This window comes from Opisthocomus hoazin, chromosome 3 (assembly GCF_030867145.1).
Source record: "Opisthocomus hoazin isolate bOpiHoa1 chromosome 3, bOpiHoa1.hap1, whole genome shotgun sequence".
Taxonomy (NCBI): Eukaryota; Metazoa; Chordata; class Aves; order Opisthocomiformes; family Opisthocomidae; genus Opisthocomus; species Opisthocomus hoazin.
The window spans coordinates 16,252,730-16,273,759 of record NC_134416.1 but is presented as its reverse complement, the minus strand read 5'-3'; the positions used below and the strand labels follow the sequence as shown (position 1 = coordinate 16,273,759).

The window sequence follows — 21,030 nt, the reverse complement described above, 5'->3', positions numbered from 1 at the left end:
TTGTTTCAGAAAGAAATATTTTGGAGAGTGGTTATTTCCTATATTTGAAATTTGTCCAAAATTTAATAGTTTCTGATAGTCTGCACAAATTGCTGGTTCTTTTTTCTATAAATATTTGCTTATTTCTGAGCTGCAGTTTTGAATTAGTTTGAGGCTGAAAATTTGGGCCCTTTGAAGGTGATTTGCAAGCAAACAGGATACCTCTGCCTTGGAGGTGGCAATGCTGACCTGTACCAGGACAGGAGGGCCCTGAAGGGTTTGGTGAGCCGAGTTCATCACACAGTTGTATCCGTGGTGTGCGGTCTGTGTGAGGGAGCGCAAGCGTGCCTGTGTGTGTCTGGTGTTTGGTTACAGACATGTTTATTCCTAACCATTTCTTTAAGCCTTCATTACCCAGCTCTCTGAACATTTTAAAAGCTATCTAATACCCGGCTTTATTTTTAAAATGTTCAGTCTAAAGCAGACTATGCTATTGATTGGTAATGTTACTGTGAGAGCAGCCACGAGTCACAGTAAGGGACCAGAAATCTGTTGTCCTTGGTGATGTGCACAGCCTAAAAAAGATGATGAAAGAGCTTAATATCTAGCTGCTTCTTCCCTCCTACTCCAAAACACGGTGTGTTTTCTGGGACCCATGAGACTGCCTTGCTGGAGGACAAGTGCAGATTCAAAAAGATCTAAAAGGCAGGGTTGTAGAAGAATTTGAAATTGTAAGGTTCTGCTTTAATCCTGTTGTAATTTTTGATAACTGAGAGTTCTCTGCAGCCTTTGAGAGCACGGCTGGGCAGACGACAGCTGGAGAACTGGCCTTACCGCCCGTCTGCCCCGAATATCCCTGAAACTGCTTCTCCTTCTCCTCAGTGAAGGAGAAGCTGACGGGGCAGGACAACCCCGGCCCCTGCCCCTGCCCAGAGGCAGTGAAGGCAGTGGAGGCAGTGGGGGCAGTGGGGGCAGTGGGGGCAGTGGATGCAGAGAGTGCAGTGGAGGCAGTGGGGGCAGTGGAGGTAGCAGGGGCAGTGGGGGCAGAGGGTGCAGTGGAGGCAGTGGGGGCAGTGGAGGTAGCAGGGGCAGTGGGGGCAGAGGGTGCAGTGGAGGCAGTGGGGGCAGTGGAGGTAGCAGGGGCAGTGGGGGCAGTGGAGGTAGCAGGGGCAGTGGGGGCAGTGGAGGTAGCGGGGGCAGTGGAGGCAGAGGGTGCAGTGGAGGCAGTGGGGGCAGTGGAGGCAGCACACTCCTCTGTCCTCCGCTTTCCTCTCCTCCTTTCCACCCCAAGTCGGGGGCAGCCTCATCGCTAGCTGAGGGCTGGCAGAAGGTTTGCCTTCCCCCCAAGTCTGGTCCAGAGGCAGGCTGGGAGGAGGGCAGGCAGAGGTACGCCGGCAGGTCAGGGTACCTGAGCCCAGCATCCCTCTTGGTGTTGGCCCCAAGGCCCAGCTCTGGCTGGCTGTCCCCAGCACCTCTCTCCTTCCCCCTGCCTCTGCCTCCCCACAGCAGCATTTCCTCCGTGCCACGGACACAGGGACCCCTCTCCCACCTGCTGCCCACCGCACACCTCCTCTTTCCTCCTGAAACCTTCCTTGAAAAACAAACCACCATCCCCAAACCCACATATTTTTTCCAAGCAACCCTCCCACTTTCTGTTTGCCTCACCCTCTCCCTCATTATCCTGGGTCTCGCTTTTGTTTTTCTTGGCTATTTTGGGCCGGAGGCTCTTTGGGAAGGGAACAAGGTTTACGTGTCGCCTGCTCAGGATGTGAAGTGTTCGATTCCTTTCAGCCGAATGAAGCTGCATTGATAAATGAGGCATAAACTGGCTGAGGACTGTCGACCTGCGTGTGGGCACCTGGTTAGCTGAATCAGCTTTAACAGGTACAACTCATTAAACAGGTGTAACTTTAGAAAAAACAAAACAAAACTATTTTAAAAGGCACAGGTAATAGTTTAATGCTGAAGTTTCCCAGGAAATCCAGTCAAGGCTATACTCTTCTGTGGTGAAGTATAGCATTGTTCATATGGTAGCTATAGTATATATACTCTGCGGCTCTGAGCACCTTCTTCAGTACTGTCATTCACGAAGGACCACAAACATTTAGTGTTATTTAGAAGTGAGAGTTACATATAATTATTTGGAAGTATAAACATATAAATGAAAAGCAACTGCTTTTCTCCAGCCAGTAGCTCTGTTGAAGTGATTCCACTGATACATTTTTAAACTATATTTCTACTGGATACAATAACTATACTACCAATTGCTAAATCATTGTATTAAACAGAGCTAACGTAGAAAGGATGAAGATGGAAATGTTTAGAAGAGGTGAGTGGGATCCTCTTTGTTGTGCTGCCAGTAAGATGATTGTTCTCATTTTAATACCTACAGCACCCCAAACCTACACATCTGGCAGAGTTATGGAAACATCTGTTCTCTATTTTGCAAATTTGAGACTCTGTTGTTATCATCTTTTAATTATATGTAAAAACAGTTTCTGTTGTAAAGGATGTAAATTATTTCAATTGCATCAACACAAAACTAGGAATTTTTGTGTGTTCAACACCGTTTCTCAGCTATGCTGATAAATGAGATGCTAATACATAGCATGTGAAAGATAAAAGGGAGTTTACTCCTTTTTATACAAAAAAGTGTTGTAAGAATTCAGTGAAAAATGAAACCCAGGTATTTTAAAGCAATATGTCCCACTTGTACTCTCTGTAAGGAGAGCACTTCTGATGAGCACCTATCCTGTCTACCAGGAATCTCTTTCTCATTCTTTGCTTAAGATCCTCTCATCTGTAATAGGGGAATATTTGTCATACAAGTCTAAATGGTGATGGCTTTTCCTTCCTTTACACAAGGGAAAGAATATGTTGAATACTCAAGCTCTGTGCGCGTGGTTTGAAGTATAGAACCAAGAGTACAGTCTGTCTCTGGAGCCACTGAAGCCTTTAGCTTGCACTGTGAATGATCACTGGTCCTTAAAATTATGTGAGCTTTCAATAACCACACTCATGCACTCCCTGTTCCCTTTTTTTGGGACTCATCTCTTCGCAGGTGCCTCATTCGGTAGCTGAGGGCAATGGTAAATGATTTTTTTATTTTGGTGTGACCTCTCTGTGCTCCCTTCCTTTAAACATAGTGGCAATACGTGAGGCTTTCCAAGCCTGTCAGGGCCATGCATCATCTTTCCTCCATGAAATTACAAGCTGTGGTTAGGGCAAAGGTTGTGAGCTCTCCAAGAATGACACCGGGCCAAGAGGAATGCTGGGCCAAATACATCTATGGAGTTGTAATCGGCCGTACTGCAGTCACCCAGGCCCTCTGAACTAGAACCTTTGATACCTTTTCACCTTCTTTCACACCTGTGCAGTGACCACGAAAAGCCAGTGCTGGTCAATATTTGCTTGGCTCACATATTAACTACTAGACCAGACAGAGAGTAGAGGAGAGCCAAGCCCAAGATAAGCAGCGAAATCCACATGGTCTGTCTTTGTTATTAGTTCCTACTTCAGAGTCAAGAGTAAAACACCAGTCAAAAAGTAGACTGAAAAATTTAATTGTTTTATAAAATAAGATTATGAAATTCTATATAAAAATCCAGCTTTTTAAATATGGTACATTCACTTCCTCACAGAATATTTAAATATTCAGGTCACTTGCGCTATATTTTCATTGTATTTGAGTTAAAATCATTGGATAAATTAAAACATCCCTACCAAAAGATACCACAACTTATACAAATAAAACTAAGCAATAATACCTTTTTAAATACAAAATGTAAAGAAATTAATAACTCTTAGAGCATGCTACAAAATTTTGCCAGAAAAATATATGAGATCATTTTTGTTTAACTAGAAAATATACAGTGTGCTTTTCATTTCTCTTCCAAAAATTCAGTCTCATACAATTTCCATTTAACTTAATAAATATGTACAACAACAATGTTTATTCCTTGAAGAATATAAATAGCAAATACTGTAGTAGAGCCTAGTCCAGCATTCTTTTCTCATCTAGTGACTATAGTGGGGCTTTTCAACTCTCAATGTGCAAAAATGCAGAATCAGGCTCTTAGTGTTATTAACTTGGTAATAGCTTTTACAAAAGTGATTTTATTAAAAAAAAAACCTTCCAAAAACACTGCAAAAGACTTAGAGCTATTCCAGTCAGGCATTTCTATAAATAGTAAGACATAATGTAGGGAAACAATATTCCAGTTTAATTACTGCTGGCAGTAATTAGGGAAAAATAGTCAGTGGAGAATGAAAAGTATCTTGAATTACACACATCTTACTGTCACTGATTTAAGTTGGTTCCCTACCATTTCTAAGAATAGTTTCTGGTATAATCTATACATTGTAAATCTGTGCAGAAACTTAATCACTTTCTTCAGGCTTTGGATGGTTCGTTTCGGAAAGTGGTATGTTTTCAAGTGCTTCAGTCCGTACATTAAACCTTTAATGGTGTCTTGGTCACCATTCTTTATTCTCCACAGATTGAGAAGCTTCAGGACTTGCTCTGTAGGTTGACAGAGTTTCATTGTGCGCTCGATATCTTCTTTCCCCACTTTCTTGCCTGGTAAGCTTGCCATCAGTGTGTTCAGATGTTCAAAGGTGAGGTTCGGGTGGCCAATATGCCTTAAGACACTATTTTCACAAAGATCAATATCTATACAAAGCAAAAAGAATAACAGAAGGTAAGTATTTTACAACTTTAGTATATTATGACTTCACCATGCCCTGCAAAAAAAATTCAAAATTTCAAGGTGAATATTCCTTCCCATTATTTTTTTTACTTTATTTCAAATAATTCTCTCAGCAATGCTTTTTTTCTGGGCTCCAGTTATGAAAGGTATTTAAGAATTTAATTAATTTTGCAAATATAAACAGCCCCAAATGACAAACAAACTTCGTAGCAAGCATTTATTGCTATACACTTGTTTCATTTATCTTGTAAAATTTTTTGTGTATGTGATAGGAGTCCTAATATTTGGTTCCAGTGAATGATAATCTTGCTTTTCTTCAGAAATATCTGGGCAAGCTTTGCTAAAATACTCATTTTGGTTTTTGAAGTATTCTAGACACTTCACAGTCTGACATAAGCATACATATTAAAAAGGAGAGGGAGAAAAAAACATTTCTGCAGCATTTTTCAAATCTATTTCGAGTGGACAAAAGGTCCTTCGAATGTGGCGGTTGTTGGTGGTGGCTTACATGAAAAGAGTTGTCCCGACTCAGAAAAACCTCGGTGTTAACACTGCAGCACTATTCACCTTTGACACCTGTCTTGGCAGATGCAGCACAAACAAAGCGGTGAATTGGCATGACAAACAGGTATCGGAAGGGAAAAAGAAGGGAAAGCCTGTCTGTGTATTCCTCACTCCCGTGCGCTCCTGTTCCGTGACTACATGTCCTCGTTCGAGCTGTCAGTCTCCACTTTACAGCAAACAAATTGCATTCTCAGTGGCAGGCATCCAGCTCCCTCTAACCTCAACAGCCGCCACTCAGAACAGCGGCAAACATTTTCCCCACTTGATCAAAATTCATCATATGTTGTTGTGCTGGTTTTGGCTGGGATAGAGTTAATTTTCTTCGTAGTGGCTTGCATGGGGCTATGTTTTGGATTTGTGCTGCAAACAGTGTTGATGATACAGGGATGTTTTAGTTATTGCTGAGCAGTGCTTACACAGCATCAAGGCCTTTTCTGTTTCTCACCTCACTCACCAGCGAGTAGGCTGGGGGTGCACAAGAAGCTGTGAGGGGACACAGCTGGGACAGCTGACCCCAACTGACCAAAGGGATATTCCATACCATATGACTTCATCATGCTCAGCAATAAAAGCTGAGCGAAGAAGAAGGAAGCGATGGTGTTTGTCTTCCTAAGTCACCATTACACGTGATGGAGCCCTGCTTTCCTGGAGATGGCTGAACACCTGCCTGCCGATGCGAAGCAGTGAATGAATTCCTTATTTTGCTTTGCTTGCGTGCGCAGCTTTTGTTTTACCTGTTAAACTGTCTTTGTCTCAACCCATGAGTTTGCTGACTTCTACCCTTCCAATTCTCTCCCCCATCCCACCAGGGGAGGCAGAGTGAGCGAGCGGTTGTGTGGGGCTGAGTTTTCAGCTGGGGTTATACCACGACAGTTGTGCAGTCTCCATAGGGGGTCTTGGTTGCAACACCACACACGCTCCCAAGGGGCTTACAAGTCGGGGAAGAACTCAGTCCTTGACTGATCAGGAGAAGCTGAATTCTCTTCCTGCTTCCCCTCAACTTCACTGTGCTTGCTGCATCAATAAATCTCAGTCAAGCCCTGCAGGTCCTCCTCAGAGCACAGCACATCACCAGGAGGTATTTGATCCCAAGCAATTTTTAAAATGCCATTTAGAAGGTTGCTTTTAATATACGTGCTATCAAAATAAGGTACCTTGAATAATCTTCTTGACCATATCCTGTTCTTTGTTTTGCTGCTTCCATAATTTCAAAAGCTGGAAGGTCTGCTCTTGAGTGCCGTGCCTTTGTTTAATTCTTTCAATGTTTTCTGTGCTGACCTTTGTCCCAGGCAAACTGTCTGCTAGCATGTTCAGCCAGTTCGGTGTGAGGTAACTAGGAACAGCAAACCTGAAAAAAACCTCCTCACACAGGGTTACGTCTGAAATGAGAAAGAGAAAGAATATGTCAGCTCTTCTGATCTGTTACCCTGCTTGTCCCTGACAAAAGAGCAAGTAGCAGGGGTGATAAGAAAAAATGTCTAAAAAACAAAGTAAGAAGTGGCCTTTATAATGCTATTGCTCCCTTGTGCTTGAGTTCCATTTGGCCTGACCTACAAGAATTGAAACTGTACAGTGGCCATCACCATAGAAGGCAATTGGCTAACAAGTTAAATATTTTTATCATAAATGTTGATACATTCATTTTAACTATAATTAAAGGTATCTTTTTAGAACACTTTTCCTTACTATGACACAGACCTATTCCGCATTTCTGAGGTGCCGTATCTGTGTTTTCCTGACAGATGTTGTCACGAACTGCATTTCCCTTCAACGCTGTTTTGAATCCCAGTGCACTGCAGTTTGTGTGCTTTAGACAGGCTGCTTTGGATGATGTTTCATTTGAGAAAAATCCTTCTGGACATCTCTTACATACAGTGTCACTCTCAGGGGTACCTGCGGAAACAGGAAAACAATGCATCCAATTACATATAACCTCCACTGTGACAAAAAACACCCGAAGAATACAAAAATAAAAGAAAATATTCCTCCCAAAATTGTCATGCTTCTGATTTTCGTATTTCTGATCTTTGAAGGAATCACATTTAGGAGAAAAAAAAAAAAACAACTCTTGAAATTTTAAAAACAAAAAAGATTCTTTAAGAGAATAATGTTTCTGCTAGAGTAATAAATAGTACTCTTACATACCCTTGTTACCAACTTTAAAATCAGTAATTACAGATTAAGTCAGTTATTTAATAAAGTAATATCTTTAAATTAGTAATTACTTGAGGCTATTCTGGCATTACATGATGTCTGACCTTCATCCTTCAACAGTACAAATATTCTGTAAAATAATTAAATGGCACAAGACACTCCTCTAAATTCTGTTCTCTGATATCTGCCCAGAACCTTACTCGAATGGGTCACTTTAGTTCTAGCCAAAAGTATAACTCAACTGAATATCAACGAAAGACCCTCTGAAAAGTACTTTCCTTGCTTAGATAAGAAATTGTAGAGGAAAATAAAATTTCAGTAGCATTACTGAACTTTCTTCTGGGCTTGACTAAAATATTATTCAAAGCAAAGAAGCAGATCATCCAGTATAGCAAATATATTTAATGTACATATATGTATTTTGCTTGGTGTTTTATAAGACATAGTTTTACTTCAGGATCAAATATATGATACAATAATGTAATGACAATATATGGTTGTATCACATTGACAAAGAGAAAGAAAACTAAAGCGTGAATTTTTAAACAATGCAAATAGTCTAACCACCAGCAGCACTAAAAGAACAGCACTAATAAATGCTGTACATTCACTCTTAATTCATCTTTATTCACCCAACACTTAAGTGTCTAGAATCTAATATCTAATATTGCATTATTGAACATGAACTTAAGCACATGCTTAAAATTTGTTGGAAATAATTGGAACCTATATTTGAATAAGAAAATACCTCCATCTAGTGTATTTTGGAAGTATTTACGTGTGGACGCTTATTTTAATGCTAGCTTTGAAACAAATTTTATTTATTTTTGGCATTTCCTTGGAGAAGAAGAGTATGAATCTCAAGTTTTTCAACCAGCCGTGAAATAAAGAACAATGCTTGCATACACCTGATCTAGCAGTTCTTTCATCAGACAACAAGTGAAAGCGAAGGAGAAGTTTTAGTTGTCGTGCACCTGAAAACTGGAGACCCTGTATGTTGCCAAACTCCCCACACACACTCAGTGTCGCCTCACCTTGCACAGCCAAGGCACCTGAGCAGGCAGCAATTAGCTCAGCTGAGAAGTCTGAATTTTTAGCAACTTTCCCTGCTGCAGACACGCTGACGTTGTGCTCCAGCAGCGAGGAAGGGGAAGAAAGGGGAGTCCCTGCAAACGGTTCATCGTTCTGCTCAGTTTCCCGTATAACCTCCGCAGCACAAGAGGGAAATAAAACAGATTATCCATCAGCCTTCTCTGCGTTGAGCAGAAAGTCACCTCCCAGCTTTGTCAGCTGCTTCTTTGCTGCTTATCTGCCTGCTTGTGTTGAGGGCACAAACGGCTGCAGCCCGGCCGCTCTGCTGCCGCTTCCCCCAGTCCGCCCAGAATCCCCCGTTGTCTCCAGGGAAGCGGCAGCCGCGCCAGGAGACAGAGCTGCCTCGCAGCAGCGATGCTTCTCCAGCACGACGCTGCCAAAAACTCTGCCGCCGTACAGGGCCCACCGCCGCAGAAAGGAGCAAAACCTGAATCTGCACTCATGAAACGGGACTACCACAGTGAAGTGGTCTGCCCAAAGTAATCGTGAGCGACTGGCAGTGGGGAAACAGATTTCCACTGCGTTAAGCTTTGAATGAGATGCTGGAGCACGCTGTCTCCCTCTACGGCAGCGGAAGCGTGTTTTTCTATACTTAGGTTTTATTTCACCTGAATTCACACTGTTACAAAGTTCAAGGCTATCATATGGCAGAAACCGGGAACATGGTGTGGTCCATCCTTGTTAAATTCTTAGTCAATGTTTCACCTCAAAAACTGACTATTGACACAGGGGGATGCAATTATTTTTACAATGTTTTCATTCCTTGTTTGAGGTCTGCTTGGGTTTAGCTGGTTCATTCTGATGGGCTTTTGGAAACCAGCTTTCCAATAAATTACACAATTCAATAATTTATCTTCTTCCAAGGTTTGTTTCATTTTGAACTGGGGGATTCAAATTTGTCTGCCATGGTTTCACTGTGCTCACAGGGATGCAGCAGACTGGTTGCTCAGACAGTTTATACTTCTTTGTTTGCCTCCCAAACGGTCTTTCTGAGAACTTTTTTTCTGGTCCCTTTTGGATCGCTGCCCAGGTGTGGTGGAACCTCATTAACTCAAGCCCCTGGGTATAACGATTTAGGTTAATGAAGGTTTATAATATGGAAGTGTGGTAGCTGCCAGTGGAAATGCTTAACAGTGGCAAGGGCGTCAGGGTAATGCTTAGTTAACCGATTACTCAGGGACTAGTGAGCAGCTACAGCAGCGACATTACTCCTTACGTCAAAGTTGTTCTCCGGCGAGATGTTCGTAAGCCAAGAAAGGACTCACGACCTGTCAGTCAGCACAGCTCTAAAACAGACAGGCAGCCCTAGTGTGTCTCGCTGGATAGACGCAGCTCTGAGGGAAGGAACTCTGTAATCTGGAGATGGGTTGCCTATGCGTTTGTGTCTGAGATACTTTGATTTTCTGTATTCCCCTCCCAAGCACTCTTCTCCAGGCAGTTATCAGTCTCCCCTACAATGACAGTTTACAATTTTTTCAGGCTGTATTAAATACCGGAGCTAAACTGGGCCATGACATTTGCCAAATGATGAATGATGTATTTTGTTTTCAGAGACGAACATATTATTGGTAAAACAATTTACATTGTCTTAAATGAAGAATACAGTCCACTGAAAAGTGCCGCTTCGCTCTGTATCCCCACCAGACCTACAGCACAGTGCCAGCTTGCTTGACAAAGAAACAGTTGTTTGTTTGGTAATAATAACAGTTTCCCTAAGAGTTCCACTTAGGATGCTGATAATTAATTATTATCACATATTGCTGTGATGCTAGAGCTATATTAATATTGTTGTAATTATACACTTGGTGTCAAACACATAGTGCTCCTGGTGTTCGTCAAGATATACTGTTGCTTGAAACAGCAGATTTCAAAATGAAAAACATTATTATCTATCACACACACAAATACTACATTCCACATAATGTTCCTTTAAAAGAGGCAATCCATCATGTTTCTCATTAGAGTGCAATTTGCTACATTTGCTACTGCCATTAAGTTATGTATTACGGTAGGAGCAGAGTATTCCACTGAGAGATGTTCCTTTGGCTACAGTCCAAATGATGCAGGCTAGGAACAGGTTCAGTTGGCTTTACAATCTACCGTCCTGTAATTTCACCTGGACGAGCTTCTTTGCTAATCTTGTAACTGCCACGAGTCGCCGACGTGCGACAGAGCGCTAATGAAGCCCGTGCGTATCGACAAGCGGTACCTACCTGGCTGCGCGACGCCAAACCCAGGAGGACACTCCGTGTGCTTTAGGCAAAACTCAAGCTCCAGGTACCGGCCTTCGATGCACTCGCAGAGGCGGTTCTGCGTGCGGGTGCACTCCTGCTTGACGTACTGCAGCTCCTTGCAAACGGCGCTGCAGTACTGGCACTCGTCGTTGCTGCTCCACTCCTCGGAGTAGTACTGATCCGGACACGGGGCACACCGCGTCGGGCTGGTGGCTGTACAGTGCTGCTTCACGTAGCTCCCCGGAGGGCACTGGTCGCACAGCAGCTGACGTGATGTCCCTGGGTCGTAGTGGGAGTACTTGGGGGGAGACTCCTCCTGGATGGCCCACTGAACAGAGATGTCCAACAGCTAGCAACAGGAAAATAAAACAATGCTTGCTTTAGTTCTGGGGAGCGCCGTGGTCACACAGAAACCTACTTTTTGATGAGTTTATGAGTCCAGTCATGTCACTATCTTCAAAAAAATGTTTGCGTTAGAAATTCGTAACATATTAGCCAGCTTCTGGACTCTCCCATGTCTGTCTCAGAATGGGAAACTTTCAGGATCTTATCCAGCAAATCTTCACAATGTAGGTACTTCCTTGTTCTTCCAGAGATGTCGATCCGATCCTTCTCCCATTTACACCCTTTTAATATCACTGGGCAATGACCTTTTACCACCTGGCACCAGAGAACCTGGCCTATTAGTTTTGTTGGCAACACGCTGGATGCACAGCAAGGTAGGGATCATGCACTCCTGTGTTCTTAAGTACCAGGTACTTGACATGCAAAAGAAAAGCTACCTGAGCATACAAATCTGACCAGCGTACTGCACCATTACCACAGGCACCTTTAATGGTGATTCTTTACACTATTTCTTTTTGCCAGCAGTGAATGTCTAGAACAACATAAGCTATTTTTTAATGCCTTCCATTCAATCTCACACTGAAATGCAGCAGCTCTGGGGATAAAACATGACAGATACATCAAGTATGAAGATGCAGCTTCAGACAGAGGTAAAGAATGATGCAGTTTATGAAGGGTACACTAAGGACTTAATGGCATGAGCTGGAAGAGGCCAGGCTAGTGCTTTCATTTCCTATCCAAAACCACCGGCACTGGCACACGTCATGCCTGCTACACCACCCCTGCTTCCTGCAGCAGTCTGCTTTGCTGCTGCGATTCGGGATCTAGCAAGCTGAGATGACCCTGCCCTTCTGCAGAGGCAACCTCCATACCACGTCATTTTGGTCTTGTAACTGAAAATTTGGTTCTGTGATTCCACCAGACTACCAAAAATAATAACTCTTGGGTCCACCGCCCTGAGCCCCATGGGTCTGCCAGCAGCTCACTCTCCCCACGGAGAACCAGCTGGTCCCAGCGCTGCGTGACTGAACATGCCACTTCTGAAACTTGTACATTTTATAAAGATGAAGCAAACTGCCTCTGAATGAATATTTTTTTCTTTGTATCCATTCAAATTATAGATCTGACTTGTCTTTGTTGCTATTTTAATCCCAGTCAGCTAATACAGAGCTGCCAATTCAGTTTAAAGAACGTATTTTCCTCTTTTCCAATGCAGATGTCCCCATACTGTAAGTGGAATTAACTCTTTTTATTCATTCAGACTCTGTACGTCCCAAAGAGGCTTTATCTAAGGGCCTCACTTCTGCCACAGCAGGGCACTTCGTAAGTGATAGTCTTATTAGGGTTGGAAAGGACAATTTAATTGTTCATCTGCATTAACACAAGCATTTGCACCAAGCAGTATTAGGTGCCTAAATTAGGAACTCTTACTGCTGTAGAAAATATTCTTTAAGTGTGTTCTCCTGTTGCCTATCTATGAATCGACTTTTTACACAGCAATACTAAACCAGGCTGAAGAATGCAATGCAGATAGAGTAGCTATTCCCCACAGCCTCTTCTAGTTACCCTTGACTAAGCCCTGTAACTTGTCCAATGTGTGATTTCTACAGATGGAAATCCCACTTTTTCTTGTGGTCTCAATGCACAATCTCTTCCATTGTGAGAAATTCGTTATTACTCATTGAAGTTTGATGTAGCGTTCCATTTTTCTTCAATGACTGGATCTTCTTCATGTGATCTATTTAAAAAGAGGGCGCAGCACATTTTTTAGTGGTGAATGGCTTTCCATTGACGAAAAGTGCACCCACCCTTGGTAAATCTACAGCTATTACTCTAGTTATAAGGAGGTCCTGGTAATCCCTTTAATTGTTGACGTGAAAAGTCAGGTTTTCTTCCAGTTTTTATTCAGTAATAGATAATACAGCATCCCAGAGTGCAAGACTTGCATGAACACACGCGTTCCCTTTGCAGAACATAATGCACTGCAGCATGTGGCACAGATGCTACAAAAAGACAAGCATCAGCCCACATTTCATGCAGATGTCTGTGGAAACCCACAACAATACCCAACACAGATGAAAATATGACACTGTGAAAATGATTAGGGACAGCAACCAGACATTCAGGCAGCACATCCCCCTGCAAAAACACCAGTTTTCCTTCTTTGTGATGCACGGCTCACAACAAACCCCACGCTGTCACTGCAACAGAATCTGCTCCTCTGGGTCATGCCTCTGCCCTTGGAGATGCTGAACGGTTCAGGTGCTGAACATTTAGGTGGACCATTTAATGACTGCTCAACTCCCTTCTACTCCATGCAGGAGCAAGAACAACAAGATTTTACCTATTTTCCTTACTCAGCAATTTACATTGGAAATCATACGTGATGTGAGAAGTTTTGCTGAAGGGAACAATTCAGGATTAAAAATAATTCAAATTCAATAACTGGAGTATGAGAACATGGGGTTTTGTAGGGGAAAATGGAGGCACTCGCTTCCTGAAGTACCTACAGCAAGTCAGTAAAAATTGAAAATAATTTGACACAATTTGAGAGGAATTAATTTTAAAAATTGAGCAAAAAAATACTTGAACAATACATGTGTGAGACCATGCAAAGTTTTGCCTTGCGAAGTACCAATAGCTATGAGCTATTAATGGCAGCCAGAATACTATTAATCTAAATGAGTACAACCAATAACCATAATAATAGGATTAATAAATCAGCACCACTAAAAGGATGATTCATCTTTGCATTTGATTTTTTCTTTGCAGTTTTAAAAGAAAAGCACATCACACCTGCCTTCCCCTCCTTCCCAGAAACGCACATTTTGTAGCTGCAGTAATCTACCCACCAGTGGCTGAGCCATACGTATGCAGGATCCAAATCTTTTATTTGGTAAACAATTATAAGAAAAGCCTCTTCAGTCAAACTAAAGGTAGAAATGCAATCAATATCTCCATATTTTACCATATTTTATACATCATTTTCAACATAGAGCTAGATTACCATTACTGTTTGACTACTATGATCCTATTAATACAGTGAGCTGTGCAGCTCATATTGCCACAGTAAACAATTGAGTTCAAAATGCAACTGGACATAGCAATGGAGGAAAATTCTAACAACAGACCACTAAACATAAACATCACCTTTAGATCAGGAAATCCCAAACCACAAATTGCTTGAGTCTGGAGGAGTGTTTTGGAAAAATACCACTATTTTTCTGCCTTTTTCTTCAATCATCTCCTTTATGCATCAGTTATCAACCCCTGCACAGATAGCATACGGGGCTTTTAATGGCCTTTTTTCTGGATTAATTTTTTTTAGATCCAATACAGCCATTAGTATGTTATTAAGTATATTTCTAGACTCCAGTCCCCAATACCACACTTCTCCATAAGACTACTGTAGGAACCTGATGAGGTTCAACAAAGGCAAATGCAGGGTGCTGCACCTGGGGAGGAACAACCCCATGCATCAGTACAGGCTTGGGGTGGACCTGCTGGAGAGCAGCTCTGCAGAGAGGGACCTGGGTGTCCTGGTGGACGACAGGTTAACCATGAGCCAGCAGTGTGCCCTGGCTGCCAAGAAGGCCAATGGCATTCTGGGGTGCATACAGAAGAGTGTGGCCAGCAGGTCGAGGGAGGTTCTCCTTCCCCTCTACTCTGCCCTGGTGAGGCCCCATCTGGAGTACTGTGTCCAGTTCTGGGCTCCTCAGTTCAAGAAAGATGAGGAGTTACTGGAGAGAGTCCAGCGGATGGCTAGGAGGATGCTGAGGGGACTGGAGCATCTCTCCTACGAGGAGAGGCTGAGGGAGCTGGGCTTGTTCAGCCTGAAGAAGAGAAGGCTGCGAGGGGACCTTATATATGCTTATAAATATCTGAAGGGTGGGTGTCAGGAGGATGGGGTCAAACTCTTTTCAGTAGCGCCCAGCGACAGGACAAGAGGCAATGGGCACAAACTGAAGCACAGGAAGTTCCGTCTGAACATGAGGAAGAATTTCTTCCCTCTGAGGGTGACGGAGCACTGGAACAGGCTGCCCAGGGAGGTTGTGGAGTCTCCTTCTCTGGAGATATTCAAGACCCGCCTGGACAAGGACCTCTGCGGCCTGCTGTAGGTGACCCTGCTTCGGCAGGGAGGCTGGACTAGATGACCCACAGAGGTCCCTTCCAACCCCCTGTTCACCACTGAACAGAGTCTGGCCCCATCCTCTTGACACCCAAATTATATGCATTTTATGTCATTCCTGACATTTCTCCTCCTAAACTATGCTATGACCAACTTGGTAGCAGACTCTCAGCCACATAAAACCTCTGATGGACCTGAACGCCCATACTTAAAGGTGGGCTATGCAGTAAACACCTGAATCTCTGCTGTAAGAAACATCACTATCTGAGCACGTGAAAATGCCATGATCAGAACTTACTACTTCTGAACATTGGTCTTCCCAAAACCTTTACAGAAAGCAGGATTTCTCCAATAATCATGCTGGCACTGGCCTGTTTTGCTCTTGCTGCAGAAGAAGGCATGTTCCAGTTTGAAAAGAGGAAGAAACTAGAAGTCTGGCTTTACTGGAATCATAAATAGGGTCAACAAGCATGCTCACCCTTTAACGCTTAAGAAACCAAAGCTGAAGTCTACCAGTGCTACATTTGGCCAAAGTCATTGATTTGTCATTCAGAAGATTGTGTAAAATTCTGTTCATCCTTGTTTAGGAAAGGTTAATTCGGTCTGGAAGAGGTGTAGAGAAAGTTTAGAAGGAAATAGACAGCTTGAACTTGAAGAGGATCTTGACTGGTTCAATAGCTTGGCAAGTCAAAACAGTACCTATGGATTCAGTACAGATAGACAGTGAACACACAGAGATAGAAGAACTTTCTCTGTTAAAGGATAATGCTCGCAAATGAAAAGGGGATTCTCTCATCAGAGGAAGTTTGGGAACAGCCTGAGAAGCAGGTGCAAGAAACTCAAGCAGTTTAAATATAGCTCTCAATGCACTTCTGAAAGCAAATACTCCATTTGGTTTCCTGGAAGAGCTGGGGAACGAGCTGAAGAGATCTAGGCGGTTTCTTTCAATTTTAAACCCTAAGTAAATCCTTTCTATCCCAACACTGATGGAAGCCAATGACACTCAATATCTTGTCCATCTAAATAAATTCACCATTAAGTCTGATTCAGAGTGCACTCAGTTGGAAATGGTTCTCCTAAGGGTAGTGAAATGCAAAGCTTGATTTAAAAAAACAATCCCAAAGGTTGGGGTTTATTGTTCTACAAGTATGAAATGCTATCAGTAACAAAATAATCACAACAAAAGTAAAATAAAACAAAATCTAGTATCATTAACTACATCCATCAACCTGAAATTCAGTTCTAGTGTCCCGGGCTCAGTTCTGAAAGGACTGAAAAGCTCAGTTCTCATCCATCTCCCTGGGCCAAATCCTGGGTACCTGTCAGGATGGCTGTCTCTGTGTGAGGTATTGGGATGAGCTGAGTGTACACAAGCCTAGTGTAAGTCAGTGTCATGCAAGTAAATACTGAGAACTTATTCAAAATGAGTTACATAAGGTTAAAAAGCCATTCTTTGATTGTGTCACTCAACATATTAGGCCTAAAGCTATATTTTTCTATACCATCTTTATGTCAGCATACACCATGGTAACATAAAAGGCCTGTGTAGTCCACTTATACGAGGCCTTAGAAAGTGCTTTTGAAAGAGAAATAATGTGATTGTAAAATTTCATTTCTGATCTTGGGCATGAAAAAAGTACACGCCCTTTTCTTTCATCTTCAAATGTAAGGCAAAGAGCCTCTTGCTTTTTCTTGTTGAATTAAAATGAACTGGAAGACAAAGCACATAAAGCAAAAATCCTTCAAGCATCATCCCCTTAAATCACTGCTTTGTGAGAGAAAAGAAAGTGGCTTTTCAGCATATGAAAATATTATTACATAGCTTGGCTTTGTGGTTTTGGGTTGTAGACCAAAGGAGAATGTTTAATTTGCTGAGAAAGATAAATCTGTTTCTGTTTTGCATTCCACAACTATTCCGAAGCATATTTTCCTGCGTGATAAATAATCATTCAAGGCATCTGTCAGATTGCTCCTAGTGTTTGCATTGGGTTCAAAGCAAAACCTCACAACCCTCCTACTTTGCTTTCTACACAAAGTATTTGGACAAAGCGAAGGCAGGAGGCCTTCACTTACCCTCAGCCCTTAGGCAGAATGCCTCACTGAAATCCTGCACAGACCCCCAAGAAACCCCAGGGGCAAAATATAGCACTGAATGGGAGCAACAAGGTCCTCCTAACCAACAGCCTGTCAAATCAAAACACAACAGTGTCATGCTGGATCAGATCCACGGCTGTCTATTGCAAATAACCATTGTGAAATACTTGTCACCCAGGGAGAAATGACTCCCACCGGTCTGAGAGATACTCAGCTCCCATCCTCCTCACCTCGCTGTTCTGGGGGCCCCCAGGCAATCCCTGAATCTGACTTCTTTGGGCCAACAGCTACACAGCCTGCTTATCCCAGGGCGATGCTGCGGGAGCACTCAGAGCGCGGCCCGGGCGAAGCACCTTCCAGCAGACTGCAGCTGAGCATCAGGAACACGATGACAGCTAAAATGGAGTAGTTTTCGCTGCTGTGAGTTCAGCTTATACAGCCGTTCCACCATGCTCTCAGCTACTTCAATGCACTCCACTCACCTGGGACATAACAGGACCTACTTTTGTATGGAAGATGCTTTATAAACTGGAGGCTGCTCTTTTACGGAAGGAATATGATGAGTGACTCTCCTGAGCCACCTGTATTCAAAACTGAGGGCATCAACCACTGCCTTTACTTCTCTGTCAGTAAAGCTGTATGCCAACGATTCAAATCTCGTAGAGACTTTATGAGGCACCATTGTCATTCACAGAGCAATTCAGAGGTCTAAACTATAGTTTCATTTTCAGTGGTAGGAAAATGACACTGGGCCGAAGAGCAGTTTTGCGTCTTGTCAAAGATGTGCTAAATTGCAAGTCTTCGTTTGTATGAGTTACATTTGCCTGGACGCTTCTGGAGGGAGAAAGCAGATAAGACTGATGAGCTACTCACCAAAAGGTGTGTCTTATCCATGACTCGTACTTTGGAACATTATTCACCAGAGTGACAGCAAAATTCACAGGTAACACAAACCTGGGATGTTACCGCCATGACTACAGTCTTTGCACTGGACAGAATTACTAACCACTGGCCATCTGGCTAGAGAAACGGTCCGTCCAGTATTATGTGCAAACAGGTGCCTTTCTCTAGGAAGACCGTCAAGAGTAGTAAATCTACTAATATAAAAGTTCAATACAGAAGGAACAAAATTAAAGTTTCTGTGAGATTTGAACAGTGGGTGTTATTTAAATTGCGACAATATCTTTTAAAATTCTTCCGGTAATGTTGGTGTTTTATTTTTAACCAACACACATGCAGACAGACAGAAAGAAAGTCAGACAGAAAGATAACTCCTACCCTCGCAGGCTGCAAAGCCACTGCTGCCTACACACAGCAAAGCCAACAGGCCGGCCAGAAAAAGCATGTCACATGCACCCAGAGATCCAAAATAGAGAAAGGTCAAGTTTAAGGGTCAAGATAGTTACGTGACAAGTAATGAGATCCAGCTCTGGGGAATTTCTTTCAACTCAGTCTGATTTCATAACGCTTGTCTGTTTGTAAGCAGTTTTAGTGTTCCAGCAAACAACACGTACATGCATGCACCACCACAGCAGCTCCTCTTTCTGAAACCTTAGCAAAGAGGCGAAGGCTGAAAGTACATCATGTCCAAAGAGTCTTTTTTAGCTATGGTGTCTCCAAACTAGGCTTAAGGTGTGTGAGCCAAACAGACCCAACTGTGAACTGCTGTTGCGCCTCTTACAAGTGTTCTTATGAAACAGGTACTAAAACTACTTTTCTGAGCTCTGGCACATCTGACAGTACTTAAACTTCACTGACAGTACTTAAACTTCACAATAACTTTACATAAATTGCTTTTAAGTAATAATGAAAAAGACCAGAGTTGAATGATGAAGCTCTCTGGTATGTACTCCAGCCACTGGCATATTTCAGCTCCGAGACTCTTCTGCCAGAGGATTATGCTGAACTTCACCAAACGCTATTACTTTATGGGAAAACATGAACAGGCACATTACATTTAATCAAAATCAAAATACTGATGTGGTTATTTTATGGCAGCTACCGATAAGAAGCCAAGCTGATAACAGGCTATCGCTGAAATTCCCAGATTAACTTCCCGTGCTTTCATACAGATAAAGAAGGCCCAACATCAGACATGAGATGAAAACATTGTCCTGCATTTCAATTTGCCGACTGCCAGTCTGACAGTTTTTGCTTCCCTTGCACCATTAATTACTTCGGGTGGTTTCTCAAAAAGCTCTTTCAGAAAGTTGTACAGAGAGTAATAAACATGCATTACTCATCGGATCCTGGAAATCTCGTTGCATTTATAAAAAGCTTTCAAAATAAATGGATCTCAGTTCTAATGCTCTGCCACAACATTAATGCCACTGTAGTCACCAAAACAACCCAGGAACAAGTTACCGTGCGGGCATGCTGAACAGTCTGCTCTGAACATTATTTTTTAATGTTTTTCTTTGAATGTTTTCTTATCCAAAAGATGAATAGACTTCAAATAGATGCTACACAGTATCTGTCTGTATGCAGGTTTTAATTAATCTGACATCATATAGAACTCCATATGGCTAAATGGTTTAAATGACATTTTGAAAGATTTACTGCACTGCTAACATCTCTAAATTTGCATCTGGAAATATCTTGCTAAATCGCCAAGTAAACAAAAACTTATTAAAGCAGGGGCTTATACCGGATTTAATGACAGAACTTTCTCTGTAATAGCTACTGACATAGCTACTAATTCATCACTTTCTTGCACATGAAGATGAATTTTTTAAGCCAAAACAAGCACTGCACGCTTGTGCTTTTTTCTGGAGTTCACAGCGGTTTTCCCGGGTAAGAAATCCAGCCCAGTATCTGGGATACTGACCAGTGCCACTGCAGCAGGGATTAGAGACAGGCAGGGACAGAGCTTCTGTAAATCAAAACCAAACATCCCAGCCCACAGTTTCTAAATTCATTCCTAGATACAGTGTTTTGTGTCAGCCCGGTACGATGAAGCCTTGCGAAAGGAGAGAGGAAAACAGGAAAAAAAGCAAAAGAAAAGCAAATCGCGCCACTACCTTAAGAATGGGATGAAAATCCCTGCTGCCTCCCTGGAGCTGGACGTGTCCGTCGCACGCCAAACCTCACGAGGAAAGCTCGGCATGATGAAATGAAAAGGGTTCGGCGAGCAAACGGAGAGAAGGCAAAAAAACCTTCAAAACAACAACAAAAAAAAGACCCAGACAAAGAAAAACCAAGAGAAAAAAGCCCAGCAGAAAAGTCGTCTGTGCGTACAGCCCGATCTCTGAAGCTGTAATGCATCTTTACAGCCCATCTACCTCTCCGAAGGGACTTACCACAAGCGTGCAGCACAGGAACTTGTTCATTGTGGTCGGTGGAAGAAACCTCAGCGAGCTGGGCAGCAGGCAGAGGCAGCTCCCGCTCCAGCCTCCCGCCAGCCGGCTGGCATCCCCCAACATTAAAGACACGATATATATATAGTCCCGGTGTAACAGGAAGCTTTGGCTCAGCTTTGATCACTCATTCCCTACCATGACCAAACTTTTCTCTCGAGCTCACTCTCTCTTCCCCCCCCCCCCCCCTTTTTTTTTAAGGAACCTGTAAAACTTGATGACTTAATGGAACCCTTTGAGTGCTGTAACCACAGACTGGAAAATGCAGGAGGGAGTGTCAGGGGCTGGCCAGGGGAGGGTTTAATTGTGCTCTGGCTGTCTGGCTGTCTGACCCCCACCCCCCCCACCCCACCCCACCCCCCCCGCCTCCCCTG

At 42.9% G+C, this 21,030-nt stretch overlaps 1 protein-coding gene across 1 annotated transcript; it reads right to left on the bottom strand.

Annotated features, from left to right (window-relative positions):
* Positions 1 to 3,526: 3,526 nt before the first annotated feature.
* On the bottom strand, positions 3,527 to 20,811 carry TNFRSF11B (TNF receptor superfamily member 11b). Its single transcript, XM_009937885.2, is given in 6 exon segments — positions 3,527 to 4,651; positions 6,407 to 6,631; positions 6,951 to 7,145; positions 10,712 to 11,081; positions 20,600 to 20,676; positions 20,679 to 20,811. Coding segments are annotated over 6 exon segments (1,290 nt in total). The 5' UTR covers positions 20,713 to 20,811; the 3' UTR covers positions 3,527 to 4,262.
* Positions 20,812 to 21,030: the final 219 nt, after the last annotated feature.